Genomic DNA, 12709 nt, shown 5'->3' on the forward strand with positions numbered 1-12709 from the left:
ATGCAGAGACTCTCAACCTGCGTGGGGCTTTAACACCCTCAGATTTGCCTTCTCCATACAGCATCCCAGATGCCATGTTTCATTCTCCAAGGATGCTGCGTGAATGTTACTTTTTGGGATTTAAACAAGTTTTTCAGACTCAAACTACTAATTGTACCAAGTGGTGTCCGTGCACCTAGTAACTTTACTTTTCCCAAACAACAGTTCCAAAAGGATTCAAGTTTGAGAGAGATTCTCAGAACACATCAGTGGCTGCACTGGGCTTGAAGGACCCAATAGTTCCAGAACAGATTCCTAAGATAAACTGCAGCTCATCTCTGGAGGGTTAAATTGGATACCCTAAAATTATCAAAATTCGTAAAGACTGCAGCTAGAAAACAAAAAGTGCTCTGGAATGTACTGAAGAGTCCTGGTATGAACATCCCTGGGTGATGTGGGGAGAACATACCAAGGGCAAGCATAAGAGCCAGATCCTCCACTGGTGTAAACTGATGTAGCTTCACTGACTTCACAGGATCTCCCCTGATTTACACCAGCTGAAGATCTGGCCCTCAGACTTAGGAGCCTGATTCCATAACACTTCTGTTGAGTAGTACATACTCCTACCGAGGAGTACTCAATGGGACTACTTGCATGAGTAAGAGTTACAGAACCAGGCCGATACAGAAAAGATAGATTAGTTTTTAAAAAGCTTCAGCCTGATTACATACAATTTGCAGACTGATTTGTATTAACCAGGTCTGACCACATTTTACAAACATTTACTGCAATTTGTGTTGACAGCCAAAGTTCTGTCTCAAAACTGGAGAGAATGTTTCCTCCTGGTTTCTCTACTGAGGATCATTTCAGTGTCCTCGCTACCTAACCCCCAACCTTCTTGTTTACTATGCAAAGAAATCCCAAATATTTAATAGCCAGCCCAGAATCCGTGACTTACCAAGACAGGTTTGGGCAGATTGTCATTCTCACAGATGGTTGGCAGCGACAGACCAAAGAGTTTCCCTGGAACAGGAGACGTTGGAGACAGTGGTATATTGTCCAGCTGAGTGCCTGGACCACGCCAAAAGGCCCAGTTTATGATCGATCTTTTCCTTTTAAATGGCTTTTGGCTTAGTTCTGGGGGAAAAGTAAGGTGTTTATTAGAAGAAATGTATTTCAGTTCTGTTTCCAATATCTGTTTTGTAGTAGTTGCTATAGTTTCAGATGCAAAAAGTTTCATGAACACAACTAATTCCTTGGTCTGGCTCAGCCTATTCCATTAGTGTGCATCCCGGTACATGCACACGCAGAGAACATGCCTTATCATCCAAGCACTCAAAAAGGATCACACAGATCTGCACTGCATTACTAAGCTGCAGCCGGAACTCTTACCTCTAAATGTAGGATTAAGAAAATCAGTCCACTGAGTTTACATGCATCTTGATTGTTCCCATCCACCTGCACAAAAACCACAGAGCCTCTTTTTTAAAGAAGAGATTCTTCTTGTGCTGGCTGCTGTATCTTGGCATTCCAGTTCCCACTGGCAATGGGCTGGAGCAGCCTCTGCACAACTAACATCAGTGCGTAAGCTGAAGGGGGAAGGAGTATTAAAAGCCAATAGAAAAACCCAGAGTTGCTTTTTCAACTCTTTTTCCCAGAGTGAGCATATCTGTGTACTTGTTCCAAGCATTTGCTGACCAATGCTCAAGAACCAGTGCCTGCTCTGTAATCAATATCTTCCAGCTGGCACTTCATCACGATGCCAACACACCAACGGGCTTGGTTATTCTTCATTCATTTTGATGGTTTTCATGAGGTATGGTAACAGTGAAAACTCCAAACTGCACTACTGATGGAAGCTCTTCTTTGCAGCAAAGAGAAGGAAAGCAAGGCAATCTTAAATAGAAAAGGGATTCCCTCATGTTTATCTATGTCATTCTATATAAATTCTGGCTTAACAGCAAAGGGTATTTTGGAGGGCTGTGTTGGCAATTTTAAGGTGGAAATATGAGCTAGAAAAACAGACACACACTTTCCCTTTTCTTTTGTCTCCAAAGTCATCTGATTCAGGTTTACAGGATCCTTAAACCTCTATGAACCTTTCCATATGTTGGCTCTTTCATCCCACGGAAGGGTTCTACATTGCTAGAATCCAGGTATGGTACTTCTATAACCATGGATTTCAGTACAATATAGACTTCTATATCATGTACTTTATCACACATGCTTTTAGCATCACTAGTGACTTCTGTTATACATCATTCCATTGTAGGAGATTACATTCCCATTGGGAGTAGGGGAATTCATTTCATTACAATTTGACAGGAAAGTTAGAGTAACTCAAAACTTGAACGTTTTAACATTACAACCTGATGAAAAATACTTTCCATAAAAAAAATAAGGATATAAATTTAAAATGAACCAAAGCTTCATGAAAGAAAGCCTGACAAAGTTTAAGATTGTGCTTTCACATGTCACGCTTTGGAAGAAAGGAACTAACCTCTAATGCCTAAAATCTCAATTTTTGTTATGGTTGAACAAGATATAGGCATATCTAAGGTTTACTACACTGAGAGTTCTGTTCTTACAATAGCGAGTATATACTTAAGCTCTGTTCTTGCAATAAATATATTGAGCCCATTGAAAGGAACAATTAAGGAGAGTTTCTATTTTGGAGAGTAAGGAATAATATATTAAAACTTAAGGGAATTTATCTTAAAAATTAGGAACAATTACTAGCTTCTTGTTATTTCCTTCAATTCCAATAGGCCAAAGCATTTAAAAAATTATGCAAATGAAAAAAGACCATTTCAAGGAAATACAGCCACCATTTGGGAGAGAAACAGCATGTGTTTAACAGTGCACTCCAACAATTATTATTATTGTTAATTGTCTAGATCAGTGAGTAGAACAGAGGTAAAACTATAAGGGGAATTTAGGTAAGCAGAATTATTACCCAATCTGGAATTTAGACAGGTCACCCCCACTCTGGTGAAAAACTGTTATGAAATTTCAGAAATGTATCTAAGTAAATGAACAATGTTGCAACTAACAAAATTTCACCCTTTCCTTTGGCTCAGCTACTCTGCTGCCACAATCTCAATGCAAACTTTTCTTTATCTCCAGCTCCGCAAGGCAATAACTCACTGGTCAAACTAAGCAGGAGTCCTAAGCCCAGTGTTATGAGGTCTACTTCGGATGCTGGTATATCCCTGTCAAAAACACTTTCTGTAGAGCCACCACCAGAGAACAAAGCCCTGGAGAAACAGCTGTTCCACCTGGTCACTGGCTTGTTAGCACTTAAATCTCACCGTCAAGCCAGGAGAAGATTTCTTCCTATCTGAAGAGTACCAATTCAACGTTCTTGAAAACATTGGGACAGAAACCAACAAGTTACCTAAAACAATGAAACACCAGCATTGTGTCAAAAATTGACAATGTCTGAACATCAGGAAGAAACATCCTGTGGCCACAAAGAGATTTTAAGGACAGTAAAGCTACCGCAATATTAGTTCATTTACAGCTCAAAAGGAAATGGGAGATATCAAGCAAAAGAGTTGGGGGATGGAGGGACATGTAAGGTCTTTCTTTGCTTAAACATGTGCTAAGTTAAAATACAGAGAGAAGCACCGACATGGCTGAAAGACAGGCAGCGTATTCATTGTACTGAAGGCAGTACTTTCATACTTTGGAACACAAACTTTGTACTCCTAGGGTCTCCTCCTCTAGGCAGTGGTGCAGTCTGGATATTTTAAGTTCAGGTACTCAGTCCCTGCCAGCATGGCCATGCACGCACTGTGCGAGAGGCCACACTGCACGGAGGACACTGTTTTGCTCTTTAAAATGGCATCCTCCATGGAGCTGGATGGGAGGTCACACTGTATGTGGACAATGCCATTTTGAGAACAATCTGGTGCCACTGGGTTCTTCTGGACCAAAATGGGGAACACATTATAGCACCTTTGTTGCAAATAAGTTCAGTGTTAGTGAATCTGGCGATACTGACATGTTCAGGACATGTTGTCCACATTTTAAGTTAGGCGCAGGGAGTCCTATTCACATGCAGTGTTCTAATCAACATGGTGCTACACAATGTGACTGGATTTCCCCCATTTCATGAACTACTAAGAAACAGTGTGAATACTAAAAAAACCTCTGGAACTTATTGAACCATCTGGGGTCTTTTTGGACCAAATCTTTAATTACTGAATGCTTCCACAGTTTATGAGACTATTTTTGTGATGCGACCAATCTATTGTACTCTGGTCTCCTTTTTACCAGATGATTACAGAACAATTTGGATGCCAGACAAACAGTTCACACTGTTCAAATATTTGAAGTTAAATGTTAAGCAAATACATGTTTATGATATTCATTTGATAGACAAGAGCTTACAAGCATTTTTAATCGTTGTTGCAACCAACTTAGCTAGCGATGTGACGTGCTATAAGGCCCCTAAAGAAGGAACACACACGTGTAGGTCCTTTCCACGCTGTACGTAGACTATGCTTTCGTAACCAGGTCGTGGCACAGCCACCTGACTCAGTTACAACACACAGAGTTGAATTCTGTCCACACAGCAACTTTTTTTCACATTACAATCGTTTGTTAACTGTGTTCACATGTCACCACCTACCAGGCTGCCTCTGTGTGTACCTGGGCATTATGGGAAAATCCAGGCAATGATTTCCATACTGCCTCAGTAGGGGGATTGTGGCACCAGTACCACATGGCTCAGTGGACTCAAATATGTCCTAATGCACAGTGATGGAGGAGGATGCGGAGAGGCCAACTTGTATAGAATGGCGCTATTAGGGGATATAGTCTATGCAATGTGAAAGTATTTCACCTCTGCCAGTGACCTAGAGTGATACATGATTGAAACACTTATGCTTCTGTGCTTGCTAATTGTATGTTAACCATGTTGTGTGTGGACAACCACCATGTTTAGAGCCAATTGTATCCCTAACTGGCTACAAATTCAGTTGTAAGTTTTAGGGGACACTGTATAAACTCAGTTTCCAAGTCAACTATTTTATCCTATTTCATGGAAAAGAGAATAAATTGAGATTAATCCTACAATAGTGAGGTGCAGCATTATGAACCAGACCACCTGTTACCTTACATACAGCACAGACAAATCTCGCCCTTTGTTGTGAATTCTTCTGGTACATAGATAGAATTGTGCCTAGCGGTTACATAACAACAACAACCACCACATAGCCTTTGGCCCCTCTGATTTCAAGATCAGCCTAAGGTCAGCTACTAGCCTCTGTGCTGCTCTCCTTATCCATTTCCTAAACTAATCTGTGAGTGGAGCCAAGAAGAGAAAAGGAGAGTGGATCCTGCAGCATACAAGTTAATCAGGTTTGCAAACAGATAAAGCAATTTAAAATGATGTATTGCTCAATCATCTGAGGAGGAGAGTGGAAAAATAAATAAATAGCCTCTCTTACTGCCACTTTGCACAATGCTTGTGCATCATCCATGGGCTGCCCCAAGCCTCAGATCCAGAGGCAGTCTTGCTTTCTCCAATAGTTTACACAGCGCTATTGATAATGGGTCTGCATCAGAACTTGAGAGAGTTGATTTGCATTTCTATTTTCTCTTGCCAGTCAATGTCAGCTGCCAAGCTGGGCCTATAAACCTAATCACAACCGGTTTACTAATTGCCTCATTCCTAAAATATACCATGAAGTAATAGATGCTGCATAACATTGAGGGGGAGAAAGGAAATTATTTTACGATATATAAAATGCAGTTAAATTTCCTGTGTAATGTGCAATACATACACATACCAAACCCTCGTATATTTAATTTCTAGATACATTAAAAATGGTGTTCTAGGCATACACTCTGAGAAATGATATCCAGGAAATAAAAATAATTGGTGAGGCACGTGCAGAAATTCTACATATATATGATTTTATACGATTATTAATACTACAGTAGCACAAAGAAGTGACAACTGAGATCAGGGTCCCAGGATGCTAACTGCAGTAAAAAAAACATATTAAGGGAGTCCCTGCCCCAATGAATCTACAGGCTAAGGCCCCAGCCCTGCAAAATCTTACTCGTGTGCTTAACTTTAGGCACTCTGAGTAGTCTGTCTCACTGAGGTCACTCAGTGTGTGCAAGAGTATGCAGGGTTGGGCCCTATACAGACAAGAGTATTATTATTCCCATTAATGGAAGCAGAGATGTACTTAAAGTACATGCTTAACCTTAAGAATGTGAGTAGTCCACTTCTGGGAGCCACTTGGAGGACAAAAAGAAAAGGAGTACTTGTGGCACCTTAGAGACTAACCAATTTATTTGAGCATAAGCTTTTGTGAGCTACAGCTCACTTCATCGGATGCATACTGTGGAAAATACAGAAGATGTTCTTATACATACAAACCGTGAAAAAATGGTGTTTACCACTACAAAAAGTTTTCTCTCCCCCCACCCCACTCTCCTGCTGGTAATAGCTTATCTAAAGTGATCACTCTCCTTACAATGTGTATGATAATCAAGGTGGGCCATTTCCAGCACAAATCCAGGGTTTAACAAGAACGTCGGGGGGAGGGGGAGGGGGAGGAAAAAACAAGGGGAAATAGGTTACCTTGCATAATGACTTAGCCACTCCCAGTCTCTATTCAAGCCTAAGTTAATTGTATCCAATTTGCAAATGAATTCCAATTCAACAGTCTCTCGCTGGAGTCTGGTTTTGAAGTTTTTCTGTTGTAATATCGCAACTTTCATGTCTGTAATCGCGTGACCAGAGAGATTGAAGTGTTCTCCAACTGGTTTATGAATGTTATAATTCTTGACATCTGATTTGTGTCCATTTATTCTTTTACATAGAGACTGTCCAGTTTGACCAATGTACATGGCAGAGGAGCATTGCTGGCACATGATGGCATATATCACATTGGTAGATGTGCAGGTGAACGAGCCTCTGATAGTGTGTCTGATGTTATTAGGCCCTGTGATGGTGTCCCCTGAATAGATATGTGGGCACAGTTGGCAACGGGCTTTGTTGCAAGGATAGGTTTCTGGGTTAGTGGTTCTGTTGTGTGGTATGTGGTTGCGGGTGAGTATTCGCTTCAGGTTGGGGGGCTGTCTGTAGGCAAGGACTGGCCTGTCTCCCAAGATTTGTGAGAGTGTTGGGTCATCCTTCAGGATAGGTTGTAGATCCTTAATAATGCGTTGGAGGGGTTTTAGTTGGGGGCTGAAGGTGATGGCTAGTGGCGTTCTGTTATTTTCTTTGTTAGGCCTGTCCTGTAGCAGGTGACTTCTGGGAACTCTTCTGGCTCTATCAATCTGTTTCTTCACTTCCGCAGGTGGGTACTCTAGTTGTAAGAATGCTTGATAGAGATCTTGTAGGTGTTTGTCTGAGGGGTTGGAGCAAATGCGGTTGTATCGCAGAGCTTGGCTGTAGACAATGGATTGTGTGGTGTGGTCAGGGTGAAAGCTGGAGGCATGTAGGTAGGAATAGAGGTCAGTAGGTTTCCGGTATAGGGTGGTGTTTATGTGACCATCGTTTATTAGCACTGTAGTGTCCAGGAAGTGGATCTCTTGTGTGGACTGGACCAGGCTGAGGTTGATGGTGGGATGGAAATTGTTGAAATCATGGAGGAATTCCTCAAGGGCTTCTTTTCCATGGGTCCAGATGATGAAGATATTATCAATATAGCGCAAGTAGAGTAGGGGCGTTAGGGGACGAGAGTTGAGGAAGCGTTGTTCTAAGTCAGCCATAAAAATGTTGGCATACTGTGGGGCCATGCGGGTACCCATAGCAGTGCCGCTGATTTGAAGGTATACATTGTCCCCAAATGTAATAGAGTTATGAGTAAGGACAAAGTCACAAAGTTCAGCCACCAGGTTAGCCGTGACATTATCGGGGATAGTGTTCTTGACAGCTTGTAGTCCATCTTTGTGTGGAATGTTGGTGTAGAGGGCTTCTACATCCATAGTGGCCAGGATGGTGTTATCAGGAAGATCACCGATGGATTGTAGTTTCCTCAGGAAGTCAGTGGTGTCTCGAAGGTAGCTGGGAGTGCTGGTAGCGTAGGGCCTGAGGAGGGAGTCTACATAGCCAGACAATCCTGCTGTCAGGATGCCAATGCCTGAGATGATGGGGCGTCCAGGATTTCCAGGTTTATGGATCTTGGGTAGTAGATAGAATATCCCAGGTCGAGATTCCAGGGGTGTGCCTGTGCGGATTTGATCTTGTGCTTTTTCAGGGAGTTTCTTGAGCAAATGCTGTAGTTTCTTTTGGTAACTCTCAGTGGGATCAGAGGGTAATGGCTTGTAGAAAGTGGTGTTGGAGAGCTGCCGAGCCCCTTGTTTTTTCCTATCCCCCCCCCTCCTCAGATGTTCTTGTTAAACCCTGGATTTGTGCTGGAAATGGCCCACCTTGATTATCACACACATTGTAAGGAGAGTGATCACTTTAGATAAGCTATTACCAACAGGAGAGTGGGTTTGGGGGCGGGGGGTAGGAGGAGAAAACCTGGATTTGTGCTGGAAATGGCCCACCTTGATTATCACACACATTGTAAGGAGAGTGATCACTTTAGATAAGCTATTACCAACAGGAGAGTGGGTTTGTGGGGCGGGGGGGGGGGGGGGGGGGAGGAGGAGAAAACCTGGATTTGTGCTGGAAATGGCCCACCTTGATTATCATACACATTGTAAGGAGAGTAATCACTTTAGATAAGCTATTACCAGCAGGAGAGTGGAGTGGGGGAGAGAAAACCTTTTGTAGTGGTAAACACCCATTTTTTCACGGTTTGTATGTATAAGAACATCTTCTGTATTTTCCACAGTATGTATCCGATGAAGTGAGCTGTAGCTCACGAAAGCTTATGCTCAGATAAATTGGTTAGTCTCTAAGGTGCCACAAGTACTCCTTTTCTTTTTGCGAATACAGACTAACACAGCTGTTACTCTGAAACTTGGAGGACAGTAGATGCCTCGCTTAACAGCTTCCTTCCTCACCGCCAAAAATCCACAGCCATCACTTCCCCTCCTGCCATCTAATTTTCATCGGATATTATTCTACAACTCTTTTCTTTCGATGTAATACCGTTATGGATGCTGCTCCATTTCCAGACTTTCTACAAAATACCAAAAAGCAGAAGCTGTTCGGCAGCCCCCTTGCAGCCAGGATGGCTGACCAGGGAGAGGCTGCCTCTCTGAAACCAGATGCAAATATGGACTGGCTACAACAAATCTCAAGTCAACAGATGATCTTCAGAAAAAGATATGATGATACAATGGTGATCAAACATATTACTAGTACGCTCCACACTAATTTGCGAGGCTTGGCATCAAGACTAGAGGACGCTGAGAACAGAATCTCCTCACAAGAAGACACAGTGAGTAGAATGCATATAACTGCAGAGCAATAGGAAAGAACTATTAAAGCACCACAGAAGGTGGTTAAGGATCTTGAGGGAAGAATCTGAGACTCATGGGTCTCCCAGAGGGACTGGAAAAAGGGAGGCCTGTTGAATTTTTATCCACCATACTGCCAGCACTTTTGTCTCTGGCCCCAATCAAACTCAGAAATTTTGAGTGCTCACCGCTCTCTTGCGCCAAACCCCCTCCAAATGCAAAGCCCCGGGCCATAATTATAAGATTTTAAAAATACAATATTAAGGAACTCATTCTTAAAAAAGCCCATGAACTGAAAAATCTAACATGGAAAAGACACAGGCTGATGATTTCCCTGGATTACACCAAGCACATGCTGGAAAAAAGGGCTAAATTAAATAGATCAAGAGCCCTAGCCAAAGGATTGGGTTTGGACTACTTCATTTCCTTCCCTGCTACTTTAAAAGTTAAAGAGGAAGGCAAGATACTCATGATTCCAGTGCACAGGGAGCACCATCTACCTTGAGGTCCTGACTCCAAGCAAATCGTTGCACCGGACCAGGGGCCCCTTACACCTATGGATCGGCAAGGCTCAACAGAGCAGTGTGATGCTGTTTTCTATCTGAGGCACTCTCCCTCCTGGTCCGTTTTCCAACCCCTTACCACCTCCCCCACCCACTTTTAAAAAAAATCTTCCTGCCTGATGATTTTACTTGGTTTCATCCCCATCTAATTCAGAAATTCAGGGTTTATAGTAAATCTGGAAATATTCAACCGATTTACCCTAAATGTACATTTATAAAAGAGATACCAGATCTAAACAATGGAATAAAGATTTCAGATGAAGTGAGCTGTAGCTCACGAAAGCTTATGCTCAAATAAATTTGAGTCTCTAAGGTACCACAAGTACTCCTTTTCTTTTTGCGGATACAGACTAACACGGCTGCTACTCTGAAACTAGTTTAATGGTGAATCTTTTCAATTCTCCATGGTGAATAAATCTGATCTCCTAAAAACCTATCCAAGAATAATCATTATTGCTGGTTATGATTCACCAAATTACTGAGACTGTGTTAGTATGCGACGGTCAGTTGTCTTTTCTAATAATATTAGTTCAGGTGGGTTTTTTTTTTTTTTAGTTATTTTCGTTAAATGAGTTGAAATAAATGTTAAGCTGATTTACATTGCTGATGTAGCTATTGGGCAATGAAGTTCACACAATACTTAAGTGTGGACAAAAAAACTAGGGGGTAAAGTTTAGGCAGAACTGTTCTGCCAATGAACACTTATCTGCAAATGATCCCGTTATGTTAGAATAAGGTTAAACTATTTGTATACCTTTCTTATGTATCTACTATAGACTTGTTCTTTAGACACTAGCCTTCTTCCCCTTTTGTTGTTGTGAATAGTGCAGAAAGCATTCCCTCCCTTAATATGAGACTATTTCTTCTTTATAAAGTTAGAGGGAAATCAGCTATCCCCCACATGGGTGTTTTGGAGAGGTAGGGGGAGCGAGTGACAAGGTCACCCCCTTGTAAACCTCCTGGACTGAGGTACTAGTTCCATTTGGATAAGAGTTATGTATTTTTAAGTGATCCTTGGTCAGTTTTGACCATTTCATTTCTTTTTATTCAGTTTTTCCTATTTGTTTCCCACATTATACCTATCTTAACTTTCCAGGTCTGCCTTACCTTCTCCCCTTTCCCCTTCCCCTCATGCCCCCACGGCAGTGAAGGGAAACCCAGACTTACCATTCCTAAGATCTGGAAGTAACAATGACCCAAGCAATGACACTATTCAGGTGCCTGATAAAGAGATATTTGACCTAAACACTTCTTATGGCTAATATTATAAATAGTGTTTCCTGGACTATAAAAGGAGTTAATCATTTGATAAAAAGAAAAAGAACGGTCACCCACCTAAAAACACTGAAAGCAGATATTATCTTCCTATAGGAAACATACCTTAATGACTTGGAGGCAGAGAAATTGTGGAGGGGTTAGATGGGGGCGGGGGGGGGAAGGATGTTTAACAATTTCTCCTCTGCAGCCAAAGGTGTAGTAATATTGTTTCACAAAAGACTCAATTTACAAATTCTAAATGTAAATAAAGATGAAGGTGGTAGATTTTTGCTGGAGAAGGCTAAGATTTCTGACTATCAGTGGTTTTCAAACTGCGGGTTGTGACCCAGTACTGGGTTGCATAATGTAAGGCACTCAGTCACGGCAGCTCTGGTCAGCACAGCCAACTGGGTCTTTAAAAGTCTCGTCAGTGGTGTTGCCTGGCTAAGGCAGGCTAGCTCATACCTGTTCTGACACTGCGTTGTGCCCCGTAGACTGGTTCCTGGCCAATCGGAGTGCTGCCCCTGCCCTGAGCACCAGCTCCGCACTCCCATTGGCCGGGAACCAGTCTATCGGAGCTGGAGGGGTGGGGATCGGTGCCTGCAGGTGAGAGCCACGCGGAACTGTTTGTGCACCTCCGCTTAGGAGCTGGACCTGCTGCTAGCTGCTTCCAGGGCGCAGCGCGGTCTGAGGTGCCAGTACAGGTAGGAAGCCTGCCTTAGCACCCCCGCTCCACCACTCACCAGGAACCGCCTGAGGTAAGCCTGTGCCCCAATCCCCTGCCCCAGCCCTGAGCCCGCCCCCGAAACCTGGAGCCCCTTCCTGCACCCCAAACCCCTCATCCCAGCCCCAGCCCAGAGCCTGCACCCCAGCCCAGAGTCTTGACCCCCCTCCTGCTCCCCAACCCCCTGCCCCAGCCCTGAGCCCCCCCCCCGAAACCCAGAGCCCCCTCCTGCACTCCAAACCCCTCACCCCGGCCCCACCCCAGAGCCTGCATCTCAGCCCAGAGCCCTGACCCCCTCCCACACCCCAACCCTCTCCCAGCCCTAAGCCCCTCCCACACCCCAAACCCCTCATTCCCAGTTCCACTGGGTCATGGGCATTAACAGTTTTCTTCAACTGGGTCACCAGAAAAAAAGTTTGAAAACCACTGCTCTATATACACTCTGATTAATATATATGGACCAATATAGGTGATCCAAGATTTCCCCCCCCCCCCCAACTAATTAATATCCCACTTGAATCAATCGTCATAGCAGGAGATTTTAATGAGGCGTTGGACACTTTTTGAGACAAGTCAGGTCAGCCCCAGTGTACACAATCACATGCTAGAAATGCATGGGTGCCCCTCGCTTCCCCCTCCACTCAGCCCGTTTCCTTCCCTCCCATCTCTATCCCCCTCCTCAGAACTTGGCTTCTCTTCTTTATCTGAACTTCATAATTTTTCTTTGACTAGTTGGATTTTTATAAACCAATTTTGTTTGTAAATCATGGAATACAAATAGCTGCTTTATATTTTAATCATT

At 43.1% G+C, this 12709-nt stretch overlaps 1 protein-coding gene across 2 annotated transcripts in view; it reads right to left on the reverse strand.

The window, feature by feature from the left end:
• The window catches only part of ARHGAP20 (Rho GTPase activating protein 20), a 91324-nt gene that overhangs the window by 10875 nt on the left and 67740 nt on the right, over positions 1-12709 (reverse strand). For both annotated transcript variants that reach the window (XM_043530121.1, XM_037890505.2), the window contains exon 10: positions 938-1116. In XM_043530121.1, coding sequence (XP_043386056.1) covers positions 938-1116 — 179 coding nt within the window. The remainder of the gene's footprint in view (positions 1-937; positions 1117-12709) is intronic.

Source organism: Chelonia mydas, chromosome 1, assembly GCF_015237465.2.
Source record: "Chelonia mydas isolate rCheMyd1 chromosome 1, rCheMyd1.pri.v2, whole genome shotgun sequence".
NCBI lineage: Eukaryota > Metazoa > Chordata > Testudines > Cheloniidae > Chelonia > Chelonia mydas.